The sequence below is a fragment of the Dunckerocampus dactyliophorus genome, chromosome 11 (assembly GCF_027744805.1).
Source record: "Dunckerocampus dactyliophorus isolate RoL2022-P2 chromosome 11, RoL_Ddac_1.1, whole genome shotgun sequence".
Taxonomy (NCBI): Eukaryota; Metazoa; Chordata; class Actinopteri; order Syngnathiformes; family Syngnathidae; genus Dunckerocampus; species Dunckerocampus dactyliophorus.
This window is the reverse complement of record NC_072829.1, coordinates 26,604,762-26,620,553: the sequence shown is the minus strand read 5'-3', so window position 1 is coordinate 26,620,553 and position 15,792 is coordinate 26,604,762. Positions and strand designations below refer to the sequence as shown.

Here is a 15,792-nt window from a genome sequence, read left to right as displayed (position 1 = left end):
AATGCATCGCTGACCATAAGTGCCTCTATTGTCTGTACTGTCTTCCCAATCATGTACCGAACATCTTGTTCTCCCCACCTTGATTCAAAATGAATGAGCCCCCCTTTTTCCCTGTCTTAAGTGGGGCGGGGCAGAGGGGGGAGGATGGCCCCTCAGTGAAGTCATGTAGCTATATCTGGAGCACTCAGCAAGTGTGTGTGCACGCCCCTGGTTGCATGTGCAAGTGTTTGCGTGTGTGTGTGTGTGTGTGTGTGTGTGTGTGTGTGTGCAGGTGGGTTTGAGTTGATGAAGTCATTGGTCTAAATCTGGAGCACTCGTTTTGTGTGTCTAAGTTGAATGAGGGTGTTTTCTCCATCCTATATTTCTGTCTTGCTTCCCACTCTTTGTCTCCAGCCCTCTTTCTGCCTCCCTCTTGTGTCATTGGCTGCTCAGCTCAGCCTCCCTCTGCTTCTCCCTGCACTTGTGAATGTGCAAGCATTTTTACCGGTTTGTGCATAGATGTAACTCTGGAGGGGGTGCAGGTGCTACTATTGTAAGCTGAGAGAGATGCTTCACTCCTCGCTCTTGAGTCTGCATACAGAGGTGTTGTAGTAGTAGTGGTAGTGGGAAGAGGAGGTTGGAAAGAAGCCCTTGAGGATTAAAAACAAGACGAATAGAAAGGGAACGCTTCACTCTCAAGCTGTGTAGCAATGTCACCGAGGCAGAGGCGCTAATGAGGAACTAGTTTGTGACGCGGCCACCATGTCTGCCTGTGTGAGTATCTTACCACTCCTTCATTCTCCCCATCACTCTGTCGTTAGCTCTCCTTTTATTTGTCACCCTCTTGTGGCTTTGACTTCACACGCGGCTGCTGCTGTTGGTCAGGTGTGAGGATGCAGGCTGCAGGAGCAGATGTTAGGGAGCGGAAAGATAGGATGCAAAAATGCGTGAAGTAAGCAAAGGAGGGATTGGGGGAAACAGGATTAACGTCTGGGTGTGCATGGGGGGTGTTTGACTTGAAACTATTTTTAGCTTATGCATACTTCTGCGCTTGCAAATGTATATCAACTTGGGTAAAGTAGTGCAAGTGTGCATGGAAACTGGTGTTTTTAACAAGCATGGTGATGGATGAGCATGCATATAGCAGGTGAAAAGACAGAGTCTAAAGATTTATGACACAAGGGGAGTGGAGGGAAGGGTGGGGGGACAGTGATCCCTGGTTGTTATCATGCCCTTGGCTTGTGACGCCTAATATGTGCCATGTACCCTTTATAGTGTTTTAAGTGTGAACAAAGTGAAACGTTCAGCTCACCTCCACTTCCGTAATGATTTACAAGCACACACACACACACACACACACACACACACACATATCACAACATTATGTGCATGCACCTGGCTCTAACTAGATGAGAAAATGAATGGACTACACCTGGACTGCATCAGCGTGTCGGTTGTAATATTTTGATTGCAAATAATGCAGGAGAGTTCAAACCTACAACCACCACAAAACACATTGTTAAATTGATATCAACTATTCATTTATTATTTATTTTTGGAATATGTATTGGTTTTCTTAATATATATTCATACAAATATAATACATATACTTATTGTTCTGGTTTATTAATGATTTGTAACTTTTTAAAATGTTTTTATTATGTATTGATTTTCTAAAGCTCTTGTAATGGCGCTCACTGCATTGTGCAGGTGTAGCGAATGTTGTGACAACTTTGTATTTGTAGTTGTCTTTGTTTGCCTTCTCTGTCCAAAGCTGACCTTTTGTGTTTAGAATATAACAGAGATGACACGCAGCCCTTCATGTGTCATTCATATTTTAAAGCTGAGCACACGCTAGCCATCATCCATTTATAGCAATGCATGTTTGGGTCTTTGGCCAGAGCTTATTTGCTAATGTCAACAGCGTGAATTAATATGCAAGGCTCCTCTGTCGGCCCACTGGGACAGACCCCTGATCACCCAGACACATTGGATAGATTCCACAGTGATTGATGGCGACACCCCCTCGCGTTGACCCCCCCTCCCTTCCCCTCTCCTGTACCAACCTCCCTCCCTCCTTGCTCTTCCATTTTTCCAGCAAACCGCCATCCATCACACCCACTTCTCCACACGCTGCTGCGTGCTGGTTGGGGATATCCACGTCCACTCAGCCTCCCACAAAGCTTCAACCCCTGAAAGGGTCATCATGGCCGGGAGACGCCCACTGTGATAAAACGAAAACATCCCCCCCTCCTATTTGGTCTCATTCCTGCCTCTTTACCGCTTATACATTAGCATGGTCTGGCACACCTGGCTGTAATCCATGTCGTACTGACGGATTACTCATTGTGCTCCTCCTATGGAGCCCCTCCCTCGCTCCTCCAGCCAATAAATCTCCAGATGATAAAATCCTTGCTCCTCCTGAATGGGTAGGGCAGTGATTAGAGGTGATGCTGGTCATACGGGGGGATGCACACGGCAGGATGCTTGCTTAGTGTCTCTCATGCTCACTGGCCACACCTGCACCAATGATATCCAATATGAGAGCCGTATCAAAAATAGAGCAAGATATTCATGCAAAGGTGTATACTTGAGTATAATCTACTAAATACCAATACAACAGGCTGAAGCGTGTCTTGTCCTGCTGCTTTTTTTCAATGCATTAGAGCTACTTAAAGGTCCGAGTCACACAAATTATTGATGGACTTTCTTGAGTATAGTTTTAAATACATGCCTTGTAATTATTAAACTGTCTGTAGCCGAAAAAAAGCATTTTTTAGATAATTTAAACCAGGGCCATTACATTTTTTATTGTCCCTCAGCACATTCTAAAAATACCAAAACTCAAAAAACAACAACAGTAAAAATGGAAAAAAGAGCAGGAATTACAAGAATAAAGATGAAATATTAAAAGAGTAAAATTGTAATATTAAGAGGAAAAGTAGCATAAAGATGGTTTAGGAAAATCATTACACTGATTGTTCTGTCATGCTTGTTTTTTATTTGTATTATTTATTATTATGCTGATTATTATATCCAAATATGACATGGAATGCAGGAAGTGAATAATATGTACTGTACAATATGTGGAGTGGATGGGGGGTCGGATTAAATAAGCTTTGCTTCTTCCTACTCCTTTTGGACGTGTGGAACTGGGAAAGGATGATTCATCAGATGTATTCCATTGTAACCTTCATGCATGTTCAAATAAAACTAAACCAAACCAAACCAAATGAATTGTTGCTGTACAAAATAGTTAAAAAACATCATCATCACAGAGGGCCTACTGAATGAGGGTGTGTTTGTATTAGGCCAACATCTCAGGTACAACATTTCCTACTCATTAGATGCCGCCGACACGCTTGTGAGTTAAAATGCACATGAGTGTCTTGTGTGCGTGCATCCTGCATTATTGCACATGCAGCTAATTAGGACAAATGGTGTGATTCAAACGGCACCGTGAGCAAGACTTGGAATCGCACTACTCAAATCCCCGCGCTCTCCCACACACTCTCTTTATCTCCCTCCATCACACACTCACACACACACATTAAGACACGTGAATAGAGGCGGTTTACCGAGGTGACATTTCCCGAAAGTTGTGTGTGCTTGCGTAGACGCCGATCCCTCACACACACACACACACACCCCCACACACACACACACTTCCAGAGCAGTGTGTTGTGAAATGATCAAGAGCGACGGGAGCAGCAGGACATCATCTTACTCCCACTTTCATGCCCACCCACAATCCCTCTTCCCCCCATCCCTTGAACACCGATGCTCTAAAATATGCAAGGAAATATGACGAGTGTTGACATGTGGGTGTCGTGTGCCTCCCAGCGTGCTACCCCTCCCTTCTACCCCCCCTACACACAACCTTTTTTTCTCCCCTACCCTTCCTTGCCTCACAAATGCCTGGAATCAGGTCACAGAGTGTGTGTGTGTGTGTGTGTGTGTATGTCTGTGATGCTTTGTGTACCAAAACACACTTTTCTCAATCAGCTAGTTTTCTTGGCACTAAGGCACACTAAGGGTGCGTCACGCCTGATGTAAACAACTACTGTACTCTAAAATGTGTGTGGATTGATCAAAGTTAAGTTTGTCTTGTGTCTCTTCTGCCTTGAGCATTAATGGACACTGTTAGTTTGAGGATGCATGGTTTTGCAAGGGCGTGGCAGCAACGTGTGCTCACAAATTTAGTAGGAAATCATACAAATTACTATCATACTACAGTATAACAAACATTTCCCTGCAGATGATCATACTCAGACTGCAGAAAGTCACTGCCTCCACGATGCTGCACCGCACAAACATGGTGAAGATACTCAGAAATGCCACTTTTATTTATTCATTTCTGTTTTCAAAGTATTTAAGATGGGCATCTACTGTACTATACTGTGCTTTTTAGCGTTATTAGAGCCCTCTAGACATGAAATAACACCCTTATAGCCACTTATAAGCGTTATAGTCACCCGATATAGTAGACATAATCATAGAAAATAATATAAACAAATATAAGCTTTATAACATAAGAAGACAGAACATAGACTCACACCTTGACAGCGTACTTCCTGCGGTGGCTATGGTCTACCTGGTGACCAACCTAGTGACCAGTGTAAAATACTACTATCATGTCGTATAGGAGAGACTCACGTCGCCAATGCACTTCAGTCACTTTATTAACAAGCGGAAAACGCATATGCAGTGAACGTTCACACAGGAGCTGCTGTCGGCCACAACCCACGCCAGTCACGCTCACTCTCCACGCTGCTAACACTTAACTAAACACAGTCAACTTTAGCTAGCTTACGTCACACACATCACTTCCCATGCCCCGCCTCTTAAAGGCGCACACAACAAGTCATAGATATTACACTACATCATCTTCTGAATGCCTTATATTTGTATTTTCGTTGCGTTAGCTGTTTTTATGCTTGAAAATGCTTAATTTAAACTAAGAATACGTGCAATTTCTTTTGCTCATAATAGGCCTTATTCAATGACAAAAGAGTGATTATGAATTAATTAATTTTTGAAAAAACGCGATAGAGTGAGGCCGCGATGTTTGACCCTCGATGTAGCGACGGTAGCGACTGTACAGTGGAACCTTGGTTAGCGGCATGCATTCATTCCAGAAGGTTGGACTGTAACTGAAACGGATGCTAACCAAATCAATTTTTCCTATACAAAATAATATACATCCAATTAATCCGTTCCAGAAAGCCAAAAATGTTCATACAAATGATGTTTTTTACAATTATGGTTTTACATGAAGGGACGGCCACGGTGGCCTAATGGTCAGCATGTTGGCCACACATTCAGGAGATTAAAAAGTTTGGGAACCACTAGTTGACTGCATGTAAAACTATTGTAAACAATTGGAAAACTATAAAAATGTGTTTGTGTTAACATTTTTGGCTTCCTGGAATGGATTAATTGGATTTACATGATTTTTTTTAATGGGAAAAATTGATTCAGTTAGCATCTATTTCAGTTGGAGTCAGACCTTCTAGGATGAATGAATGATGCTAACCAAGGTTTTATATATTAAAAAGAAGCTGTGCTTTGAGTCTTAAGCTTTCAAAAATTGATGCATCTATTTCCTTTTGCTTTCAGTTTACTTTCTTTGCTCGTCTTGTTTTCCTTCTGCGCGCCTTTCCCTGCTTGCTGTCATCATTTAGTGTCATCCATACTATGCAGAGCATTTTGGGTTGCCTGTGGCTATGAAATGTGCCGCATGAAACAATTTGCATTGCTTGCTGCGATTCCTATGTGGGTGTATATTCTGTCCTAAGCACACATACACTGTAGCTCAGGCAAATTGAAATACTTACTTTATATTTCAAGTAAAAATGCCGTAAAACCCACTTTTGCTGCACCTCAACGCAATCTCGACAAATAAAGTGTTCACTTTGTGCCTCATCTATGCGGGTTTTACCACCTCCTTTTTATTTGAATTTTTATCACCTTGTTTTACATTCCATTTGAGTGAACTGCGATTACTCGCTTTTTTGTGATGCGCCTTTATCGCCACGCGGGGGTTGCATTTTGTTCAATTCTTTCTTCACAGTTGGAAGTTGCCATGTTTTTTTTATGGCAATAATAAAAATGAGAATGGAGGCTGTGCTGATTATGGCCCATCAGCGGAATATAAATTCACTGGCTCTTTAGAAAGATGCGTTAACATTAACACTGTTTTTGCGGCCGCTGTAAAACTCAAAGTGGACAAAAGTATCGGGACACGTGTTCCTACCCCTCTGTGTCTCCATTCATCCGGAAGAACGGGTCAGAGGTCACTGATGTTGGACCTGAGAGAGGGCCTGGCTCAAGTTATGCTCACGTTTTTCCACAGCAAAGTCCTCTAAACATGCTTTTATGGATCTTGGCCCAAAAGGGGCGAAAGTTGCAAGCACAGATGTGTTCAAAATGCCTTGGTAAGATAAATAATTAACATTCAAGGGGGAAACTTAAGGTGTCCGACTCTTGATGGATTTATTGATTAAGGGTGTGTAAAAAAATAATCTTTTCTTTTTAATTCTGCAAGGTATTATTGAATTGATATAAAACATCCCACACAGCAAAACAATTTAATTAAAATTCTACAGAGCTTTCCTTTAATTAAAAATGCAGATCGCTTGTCTGGGCGTAGACTGAAATTGGATCTGATCTGCATCCACTTTGGGCCAGAGCCAATGTCACAACGCCGTCGCCTGTTTGAGATTCATCAGTGTAGTCGGGATCAATAAGTGGAGAATATTTTAACACATGCACACAGTGCGTACACACACTGCCCTCCGTGACCTCTCATCAGCGTTCTCCTGACACATGAGCGCCGCCAATCAGCATTTGCGTCTGCAGCTAGCATATGCTTGTACATCGGCATAGCTTGTACAGACTTCTGTGAAACTGTTTGAAGTCTGCATGAAGCGTACGCACACCGTCGCGCCGCTCAGTGTGTTTACGTGTGTGTAACACAGATGGTTAGGTGAGGACATGAGTCTCCACTGAGCTATTCTGGTTACTGCATAGCTGAATAAAGTAAAGCACAGCAGGCTGGGGACCAGTTATGTCTGTGTTGCTTTCACTGCTTCTTGCAAAGATCTTTTATTGCGGCGGTTTTGGGACACTTCCAAGTTTATGACGCCGTTTTAGCACCTGAAGATGCAAAATGATGAAATATCTGTCCTATTATGTATGATATTGTTGGAATGCCCATGTTAGACGGCCAAGTAGGGTTAGCTCAATGTGTGAGGCTGGGGCTAGGAGACGAGAGGAAAGTCACATATGGCAAAACACTCATGCAGAAACATCTCTGACTGCAAATATATCTATTTATAGACATAAAACATGTAACATTAATAGTAATGGTAAAGCAAGTTACATTAAAGTACGTCACAGTTACACTTGCACATGTCTGAAAAGAAGCAGAGTTTATTTCATCCTCATCCTTCTGCACGTCTCAACAATTACTGGTGCAACAAATGAATACATTAGGAGAAAATACATTTAAAAGTAAATTAAAAAGAGAGATTCAACAACAATGAATAAATAGAGAAATGCTCTGTGTAAATGCAAGTGTGAAAAACTGACAGAAGCATTGTGTAGATTATGAATAAATGCAGGATAAAGCCAAAGCAATATCTTATGAAAGAATAATAAATAGCATAGTCAGAAAACAGTATAGTCTTGTTGTTTACACTGTACCGTGTCCAAAAACACTTTATTATACTGTTTCTTAAACTGGACTCCTTCACTAATCAAGTCTGGAACGAATTAACCGTGATAAACGGGGATTACTGTGTCTACTTGACTAATTTCCGCAGGAAAATAAATAAATTGAAGGCATTATTTTGACATCTGAGTCTCCATAGCGTGTATGGAATAGTCCAACCCAGAATGAAAATCCATTAAAATCACTCAGTCATCAAATTGGTGGACAAACAAAAAATAGGCCAGTGAAAAAAACACTGCATTTTAGTGAGGATCCAAGTAAAGGTGCAAAAACAGGAATTTATTTTCCCCATTTTAGTCATAGTGTGGCATCAGTAGAACCATCCACCCATTATAATGACACTACCCATCTGTTTGCCATTCTATCTGAATACGGTCATTATAGTATTAACACAACGGTGGCCCATATAAGACTTTTGCAGAGTAATGTGTGTTTATTTACTTCATGTAATGCCGTGCACCACAATCCAAGCCTATGTTATGCACAGCAGCCCAGCAGTTTGTGTATATTACTGTACTGCAAAAACTGGACTACAGTGGTGACCATAAAGCAAAGGGTCGTAGTGAGTCAGGCGGAGTCAGTCTTTCTTCAATTCCTCTCTGTTCTTTGGCTTTTCCTCTCCATTACTTTTCCTGTACTTAGACACCCCCTCACCTCTCAGCTCAGCTTTCTGACCGCCCACCTTGATGGCATACCTGCCATTCATGGACTCTATCATTATTCATATCTAAACCATCTCCTCGGCCGACTCGTAATGCATCAGTTGTGTGGCTGGGACCTAACCTCTTGGAGCCTCATAAACAAAATCCTGTTGAAGGTTCCTCCTACGTGAGCTGTTAGCTGCGTGAAACCACCCCCTAACCCCCACTACTCCCACTGCAAACCTTGCTTTAGTAACAGTTTAGTCTGGAGAGAAGTTTAAATGTGTGATGAAATACACAGTGATGAACATTAGGACCATCTAATGAGATCCAACACAAGAGCTTGAGGCGCGGGGGTCCTAACTTTTTGGATGCGAGGGCCACTTATACTGTATGTTACATTTTTACAAATTGAAATATATTTAGCAAAATATAGCTGAAAAGATATATATTTAAAGCTTTGTGTTATAGGTGACACATATTTCTCCCTCATTTCTCCATTTTTGCTGTTGTTTTGTTTTATTTGCAACATTTCAACTTCATTCTCATAGTTTTTTTTCTCTGAATATTATGACTTTATTCCCATAGTATTTTGACTTTATTCTTGTAATATTAGAACTTTACAGCTTTGCTTGATTCTCATTATATTACAGCTTTTTTTAACGCCTTTTTTTAACCTTTCAACTTTTTGCTTCTAAAATTCCCCCCAAAAATTCTTCAGAATATTACAACTTTTTTCTCATAAGATTACAATTTTTTTTCTCTTAATATTATGCTTTTATGCTCGTAAAATGACAGTCCTTTTCTTCAATTTATGCTTTTTTATGTAGTTTTCTTTTTTGTATTTTATTTATTAAATTACAGCTGCTAGCTGGCTAGCGACTACCTTCACCACACACTCACCCCCAGCGCGTCACAACGCGCTCACGACGCCTCGGGCCACTACCAAAGGGTAACGCTACATACTGGAGCTGCTGCTGTCTTTTTGTTTTTGAGTTTGGAAACGTTAATGCTAGGCGCAGGCGTTCGTTTCTGTGCTGCGATGTGAAGTCCAAGTTCTGGTACTGCTTAAAAGAAGTATTGCATGTTATCATGCGTGTACCTGTTACAACATGGTCACAGCAGGTGTATAAAACCATAAAACCTTGTCGGAGGTTTTTGGAGGTGTTTTAATAGGTGTGTCCCATTACGTGCAATAATGAGTAGTCTCTTTTTATCAGTTTTTATATCTTTAGAACGCACAGAACAGAGAAAGGAAAGGAAATGATTCTACTGAGTACACTGTAAATAAGACAAGGTGTGTAAAGAGAAGTTAGGACACAAAATGTGTTTGTTTTCTTGCATTGTTATCAATGTCTGTGTGCGTGCGTGTGTGTGTGTGTGTGTGCGTGTGTGTGTGTGTGTGATGGGGTGACCACCAGTTGTGAGGAGAGTAAGCAGCAGTTACGGAGCCAGCTGCTAACACGCATGCACTCGGGCACACTCACTGAATCATAAAAGACACTTCAAATTAGACGGCTGTTCTTTATTTAGCCATTAAAGCTTTTGTATTGACGCTGATATCGCTGACTTGTTGGACTGTGAACTGTGATGATTTTTTGTGTACGCTATGTGATAAAAACTGCTAAATCACACTTTTTGGTCAATTAATAAAAGTGTCACGTTAAGCGTGATACTTCATTTTACCAAGATATTTTAGACATTTGTTTGAGGAAGACCTTTTACTGTTCCAGTGCGTAAAGGCATGCTGAGATGAGTTTGGTGTGGAAGAACCCCAGAAAACACCTTGAGTCTGAGCAAGAACAGATATTGAAGGCAAGCAGATCCAACATCAGTGATGTCTGACCTAACAAATCTGGATGACTGGACAGAAACACACACACACACACACACACACACACACTCACTCCAACGTCCTTTAGTTCATACATCTTTCCAGATGAAGAGTGGAGGCTTTTACAGCTGCAAAGTGTGGACCGACTCCATATTTTCTTCTATATTTGTGTCACTCGTGTTCATGTTTTTGGAGGGGAAAGACAGGAGTGTGAAAGTGAAAGTGACTGACGAGGCTTGCTTGCTAAAAAAAAAGAACGTCAGAGTTTGTATGATGACCGTGTCACTGTGTCATATGTGGAAACAATGAAGCTAACAAGCAACACACACGTCCACATACACACGCAGTCAATGTGGTGACAGTCTGCTAACATTTATCTTTCCCCTCTACTCTATTTGTTTTCCTCCCTTTGCTTCCCGGGGATCAGAGAAAGGTAATCGTACCTCTGCATGTTGTATACTCAAGTGCGACTGTGCTCCTCTTTTTGGCCACATGCAGCATCATTAGTTCCCTCATCATTAGGGCGCCATGACCATTTGTTTTATTGGTTGTTTGGGAATTGATGTGACGTTACGTACATGTGCTGTGTTTCAGTTCACCTACTTCCTAAAATTGAAGGTGTCCTGGTGGTCAGCACAATGTTGAGGGTTTGAATCTCCATGTGGGCATCTCTAGGGCCCTATAAAATCCGTTTTATTTCTCCCAAGTTCCATTTTTTCCATTTACATTTTTTAGAATTCAATTTTTTACCTTTGCGCTTATTTTACCAGAATAGAGTGTGTGCTTTTCGGGTTGGTGAATAAAATGTCCCTGAATTAAATCCAAAAATCCTTACGTTTATTGATGCAATGCATCATTGGCCAGTTTTGCCCAGTAATGGCGAAATGGATGTAGCCTGGCTAACTTTTCGAATGGGACACATTGCAAGAAGATCTTCTGCAAACTGTAATGCCCATGCTTGTGATTAAGGAAGATGGAGTCACCAATTGCTTTATGGATGTCAGATGTTTTGATGACACCTTTATTTTGTTTACACAATTAAACAGCACTCTTACGTTCCTTCTCGTCACAATGACGTCATTTCATTCACATTATTTCACCTACCGCGAGATTCTGCGTTTAACAGTAAATTCCGTTTTTATTGGCCAATTCCGTGTGGAGGTTGCATGTTATCCCATGCGTAGACACCTGGTGTCTGCCTGGGTTTTCTCCAGGTTCTCCGGCTGTTAGCTCACTTGGAGACTGTAAATTGTCAATGTAGTGTGAATGCGGGTGAATGGTTGTTTGTCTGTATGTGTCCTGCGATTGGCTGGCAAGCAGTCATCCACCCTGACATGCAATCCCATGTGTGTGCTTTCAGCAACCAATCATCACTTTTGCATCACCCACAGTCATGACTGCTCTTTTCAAGAGTGTGGCAGCCAGCAATTTCAAAACCATCAGCAAGCCAAGCTGGCCACAGGCTCTTTCCTATCAAGAAAATGATGCTTTGTTTGTTTCTTTGTGTGTGTTCTCCTGCCCCGGAGAGGCTTGTGAAGTCATAAAATCACCATTTGTACCGTAAGAGGCACAGTGGCTCATGTTCCATGGTTGCACATTGCTAAAAACATTTCCACGCCCACTGTCTCATCCTCACCTCACTTTCCCTCCGGGCCACAGCCAAGGAGCTTTATCGACCCAGCGTGTATGAGCGCAATTAAGCGGCCGTCATCGCCTTCGTAATGGACTCATAAACATATAGTTGTGATAAATATTGGCTGTGAATGTTTCATATTTCGCAGCCGGTGACATCTTCACTTCTCATTTGCTTCCGGCTTGTGTTTGGTCCTGGCCAGAAGAACATCCTCCTACTTTTTGTTTACAGCGTCTTCCACCTGTTAATGAGGGGAAATGTGTTGTCTCTCTACTCGTGCATGTGTGCGCTGTGTGTGTGTGTGGGTGTGTGTGTGTGTGTGTGTGTGTGTGTGCATTTTAGCCACCCCCCCAAATGGAACCTACCCGCACTCCTCATAAACGTTGCTTCATTCCCTCAGTCTCCACCCTTTGTATCACTTTTCACTCCCGTTTGGCCCCCAGTAAAACTGTTAAAAATGACATGTTGTACGTTTGCATCATTTCATCACATCACATCATAGACTTCCTGCTTTAATTTAAGATCATCTGGGGGGTGTCTCGACTATGTCGCCATCATTAGGGACTAAAGCAATGGAGCAGCTTTTCAGTGAGTGAAAACACACCGAAAAGCAGAAATAATATCTCCAGGGAAGAATGTTGGAATTGGGAGAGAAATTCATTACACATTCATGGAAAACACAGGGTACTCTTTTTTTTTCAATGTAATTATTGTACCTTTTCCCTCTAGTAATATTTTAAATACAGATGCAGCAATTATCAATTAGCTATTCCGGTAATTGATTGTTTCTCTAATGTTAAAAAATGTTTTTAGAAGGTTGTGACAAGGTTTTCTATGAAATCAACTAACTATGAAAATATTTCATAATTTACAAGGAATCTTACTTTGTGGAAATTCACTTATCACGGTCAGGTCTGGAACCAGTTCACTGCAATAAAGAAGGGATTACCGTATAATATTATATTTCACTGTTTTAGGATTATCTTTACATGGCTTCCCTGATCGTCTGGGAGAAATCACACGGTTCTACCACCTTGAGGGAAGTGTCTGTTTTGACTTAAGTTACCATAAAAGGTTCCTTGCCTTCAAAAGAGCTAAAAGGGCCGAAAGAAAGAAGTTGCACGTTGTGAAAATGGCACAAATGATGAAGCAAAAGTTTTATGAGCTAATTAGAGCAACGCATCAACATAAAAATGCTATGATGCAAAATGCAGTAATAATAGAGTTTTACATCATTATTTTCTTCCTTTTATGTAGCTGTTGACTCGCTAAAAGCACAAGTGCAATAGAAGACGGTCATTCATAGCCAACAACACATAGAAAGTGAAAGAAAAATGGAGGTTTTAACACTGGGAGGAATTTCAAAGAGACATAATCATGATATTGGTATGGGAGATGTAGGCGTGGAGAAAATGTGGAATATAAATTGGCCATTAATCCACATATTGGCACAAAGCTAAACGCCCTCTAGGAGGAACATTTTATCTCAATATGCATTACAGTCCCAAGGCAGCTTCCCAAGAAGTAATACCTGCAGGCTTGGAGAGAGAGAGAGAGAGCGAGATGGTACATTGCTCTACCACATGTACTTCTAATGAGCTGCAACATATACCGGAGCAAAAAAGCAAAAAGCCTCTAAAGCAGGGGTGCTCACACTTTTAAAGTTACTTTTAAAATGACCGAGTCCCAAAGATCTACTACCTCCTACTATAAACATAGGAAGTATGTTTAGAAATGTATAAACATGTACTGTATATACTGTATAAACGATATTGGTAAATGTGAGTATTTATGTAAGTTGTACATGTATATCAGAATACACATTTTTTCAGCATGCAAGTTATATCAACACTGTAATCTGTAAACTTTGAAACTACTGTACTAAATACTAATGATTAGTATTTCACATCTGCAGTTTCAGTGAATCATGAATTAATAGTTTATTAGGCAGAAGTGTAGAAAACACGCATTTCTATAGTGGAGTTCAGGACACAAAGCCAATTCGCTTTTTTTCTAGCCGCTACAAATGAACGGATAACTTTTGTTATAGATACTGTATGTAGGCAACTTACTGCTCAGGTAGTTCATCCGTAATCAGAATCAGAATATCGTAATCAGAATATAAAAGAATAATAAAGATCAGATAATAAAGATGCATCTTTGTGTGTAGCTCGAGACGTCGGTTCACCACATAATCTGTGCCATGGGTGGAACAGCGAATCAGGAGGGGAGGTTAATGTCAGCTGACTGATGTCATATGACATCTACAAAGTGATGTTTATACGATCGACCCACACTACTTTCGCGATCGACCAATAGTTTGCGATTGACGTAATGGGCACCCCTGCTCTAAAGGATTTATTCATGCAAAGACGCAAAAATATCCTATACTGGAATCTGTCTTTTTAGCCTACATGGAGGTGGAGGGATCCCGTTTATCCACGTTGCTTTTATTCGTACATCTTTTTGCAGTTATGAAAAATGAATTCCCTGCGTTTTGGTCTTATGAAGGCACTTTAAAGAACTCAAACTGAATTGTACACACGTTTCATATTACAATTTCGGACAGAAAGGCAGATGGTGACCAGATGTGCTCTTTTCCGTGGTCACTTTTTGGGGCTTTAAAAAACATGCAGGATTTCATCATCTCAGTAGTTCCACTGCACCCTTTTTGGCTTGCGTTTGTCTTTTACCCCCCACATGTTTTGCATGGTATCCGTGGACTTTGAAGACTCTTCTGTAATTGGTCAGCTTCTCGGTCACTGGTCTTGCACTCATCGGTTGGTCTTCATGGGTGCTTTGCTCTTTATGCAAACAGACTGAAAAATATCGCTGCCATCAAGTAAAATGTTTTGGCGTAAGTCAGTTCATAAGTCATTCAGGGCTTGTCAATGCTAGCAAGGCTAGACGGTGCATTAACGTGCCGTGATTCTAATGTATTTCATATCGTCTTTCTCTTCTGTGTGTGCTTCAGGGACTTTGCCTACGTGGCGAGGGACAAGAACACACGGGTGCTGAAGTGTCACGTGTTCCGATGTGATACGCCCGCCGCAGCCATCGCCACAAGTCTCCACGAAATCTGCTCCAAGGTGGGTGCCATTAACACTTTTAGGTCTGCATGACTGAATGCATGTGCTGATATCAAGCTGCCGCTAATGGTTGCAAAGATGAATCTGCACACACACACACACACACACTCATGCGTGACCCAAAAAGTGGAACTAGTACTGTCCTGAGGCCACCGTTGACCTTGCAAAGAGTGGTTCTACCTGGAACTGCTCCTCCTCCTCAGCGGCGTTCTGGCCCATTTAGAATGTGTTAGTATGCAGCCTGCTCTCACAAGAGTAGAGTAAGAAAACATCAAATAAAATGCCCTACATGTAATTAGCAAAATACAAGTATATATATCCAAATACAGTGTCCTTATTGCAGTGCATTGTGTCTAGTAGTCCCTGGTGTTCAGTGTGCAGCATGGCAGTCGTGTTGCAGCTACAGTACATACTGTATAGTGACATATAGTGTCTCACTTTTTGTATGACTTCCTCTGTGTGTGAGACGATGGACGACTTTGCTGGGTTCCTCGTTGTGGGGCGGCAGTGGCTCAGGAGGTAGCGCAGGCCCTGCAGAAACCGGAAGCATGACGGTTCGATCCTCGCTCCCTCCACACACACCTGTTGTGTCCCTGGAAGATCTGTCCCTGCAAGACCCACCAAAACGGGGGTATGAATGTGGTTGTGGCGACAGATGTGGACCGCCACCACCAATGTGTGAGTGAGGAGTGAATGAATAATGGGTTCGCTTCATTGTGAAGCGCTATATAAAATCAAATCCATGATTATGGTCAGACAAAGTCATGTGTGTGCAAGTGTTTGTTTGCCTGTGAGACAAGACTCAGACCAACCACACACTTTGATGAATGGCCCCCCCGCAATTAATCGAGAGTGTCTCGCATACAAAGTGAGCGCAGGGA

At 41.7% G+C, this 15,792-nt stretch overlaps 1 protein-coding gene across 3 annotated transcripts in view; it reads left to right on the top strand.

Annotated features, from left to right (window-relative positions):
* LOC129189824 (amyloid beta precursor protein binding family B member 2) overlaps positions 1 to 15,792 on the top strand; it is a 37,513-nt gene that overhangs the window by 13,233 nt on the left and 8,488 nt on the right. For all 3 annotated transcript variants that reach the window (XM_054791936.1, XM_054791937.1, XM_054791935.1), the window contains one exon: positions 14,797 to 14,911. In XM_054791936.1, coding sequence (XP_054647911.1) covers positions 14,797 to 14,911 — 115 coding nt within the window. The remainder of the gene's footprint in view (positions 1 to 14,796; positions 14,912 to 15,792) is intronic.